The sequence below is a fragment of the Archocentrus centrarchus genome, chromosome 21 (assembly GCF_007364275.1).
Source record: "Archocentrus centrarchus isolate MPI-CPG fArcCen1 chromosome 21, fArcCen1, whole genome shotgun sequence".
Taxonomy (NCBI): domain Eukaryota; kingdom Metazoa; phylum Chordata; class Actinopteri; order Cichliformes; family Cichlidae; genus Archocentrus; species Archocentrus centrarchus.
This window is the reverse complement of record NC_044366.1, coordinates 11702712-11704820: the sequence shown is the minus strand read 5'-3', so window position 1 is coordinate 11704820 and position 2109 is coordinate 11702712. Positions and strand designations below refer to the sequence as shown.

At 36.5% G+C, this 2109-nt stretch overlaps 1 protein-coding gene across 1 annotated transcript; it reads right to left on the bottom strand.

Moving 5' to 3' along the window:
• Positions 1–237: 237 nt before the first annotated feature.
• LOC115801269 (putative gustatory receptor clone PTE01) lies at positions 238–1164 on the bottom strand. The gene has a single exon (XM_030759039.1). It carries the CDS (start codon positions 1162–1164, stop codon positions 238–240), a length of 927 nt encoding a protein of 308 aa, XP_030614899.1.
• Between the last annotated feature and the right edge of the window lie 945 nt (positions 1165–2109).

Here is a 2109-nt window from a genome sequence, read left to right as displayed (position 1 = left end):
TACAATTGATTCAACTGAAGAGAAACACCATACCATAGACTGTGAAGGTGTGAAATGAGCCTGATGGTTTATTGTAAATAAATTCTGTTAAACTGAAACATTTTTGATGATTGCCTTAAATAACTGATGTGAACAGATTTTATTTTTTCATGACTGCAAACCACAAGATGGATGTCTAATGTTACTCTCCCAAAGGGCAGAGATGCTCTAAAACAGACGCTTGCTCAACAAAGGTATTTATTTTCTGTTAAACAGAATCCATTTACATGATTGCCTTATCTTTGGTAAATTAAATCCATACAAAAACGGTGTTAGCATTGTTTGACAAATGACAAGATATACAGGTAAAATAATGCGGACTTCATCTGGTACATGAGAAACTAACAACCTGAAATCAATAGCGTAAAAAATGAAGCCAACAAACAGGTTAGACAAAGAGACAATCTGAGGTGTGCAAGTAGTCACGGCTTTCTGCTTGTTTTCTTTTGATGTTTTTCGACAAACTTTCAAAATCTTCATGTAAGAGATTGAAATGAGATTAAATGGTATGAAAAAACTCACAATAACAAAGAATATATCAGATGTATAGCTATGGTCTGAAACTGAACATGAAAGTTTCATCATTAATTGGTGGTCACAATACACATTGTCAATATTATTTGCACAAAACTTCAAACTGAAGATAAATGAAAATGAGAGAATAAAACTAACAAATGAATAAATCCACACAAGCAGAATCATCACAAACACCCTCTTTGTGTTCATAAGGACATTATAGTGTAATGGATGACAGATGGCGATATATCTGTCATAGGCCATGGCTGCTAAACTGCAAAACTCAGCAGGAGCACTTGTATACATAAAACACATCTGCAGAAAACACCACGGCAGGGTCACTTCATGGCTGTTTGAAAACATCTGTGAGAGCAGAAGAGGATACAGCGATGTGCTGACTTTTATTTCATTCACACATAAATTGCAAAGCAGTATATACATTGGCTCATGCAGCCTTCTGTCAACGTGTATGACCACAATAAGAAGTGTGTTGGCCACACATATAGAGAGGTACCAAAAAAGGATAATGCTAAAATACAGGTATTTTAGCTCTCCAATGTTTCCATAAGCAGTCAGCACAAAGGACACAATCTGACTTGAGTTTTCCATTTTCTGCGTAATATCCCACAGTGAAAAAGAGATCAGTAATAATGTTATGAATGGTCCTTTTTATAAATGAATGAGAGCACCAGATCCTGAGCAAAGTTTGTATTATATGTATATGTTTTATGTTCATTACCTCATTATGACATCTTCCTTGTTATGCGTTATAATGTTATGAATGGTCCTTTTAGAGAGAAAGGAATATCAGATTTTGAGCAAAATTTCTATTAAGTTTTCTATTATATTGTTTAAATGCTGTGTTATACATACATATTACCTTATTACAACATATTTCATCTCTGCAGTTGTCAATTCACACATCAGCAATCGACAAACAAACAGGAAACAGTTTTATACTTAAAAAGATTCAAGGTTTGATCCCAGAGATTCATCAGATGTAAATAACACATAACATTAAACTCAGCTGCTTCCCTCCCATCTGAACAAGATGAAAGCCTCTGTTAACATTTATAGCTGCAGCACAGAGGAGGAGAAATGAGGTGGACTGGGCTGAACTTTACTGCCAAGGCTGCTGTGTGGCCAAGAGGTAGCATTTTAGAAAATTTTGAGCTCATTTTGAATCAGCAGCAACATATCCCAAAAAAGTTGGGACGGGGCTATGTTTACTACTCTGTAGTGTCTCTTCTTTTAACAGCAGTCCATAAACATCTGGGAATCAGGCCTGTTTTTAATGCAGTGCCACCTGAGGCCCAGATGATGGCAGACATCCAATATGGATTTTTTTTGCCTTGTCCCTTTTGCACAGAGATTCTGTCAGATTCTCAGAATTTTTTCCAGTTCTTTAAACAGATAGACACATCTGACCGTGGGGTGGGGGCCCTCCTGTGACAGTGTGTAGATCAGATGGTAAACCCTGTGCCTGCTTTTCAGCTGAGAAGTATTATAATGTTAACTAGGAGCTACTTACTGTAAAACTGGCACTAGAAGAGT

Excerpts from the sequence above, each read along its gene's own strand:
- LOC115801269 (XM_030759039.1), bottom strand. The coding sequence starts at position 1,164 with ATGGAAAACTCAAGTCAGATTGTGTCCTTTGTGCTGACTGCTTATGGA.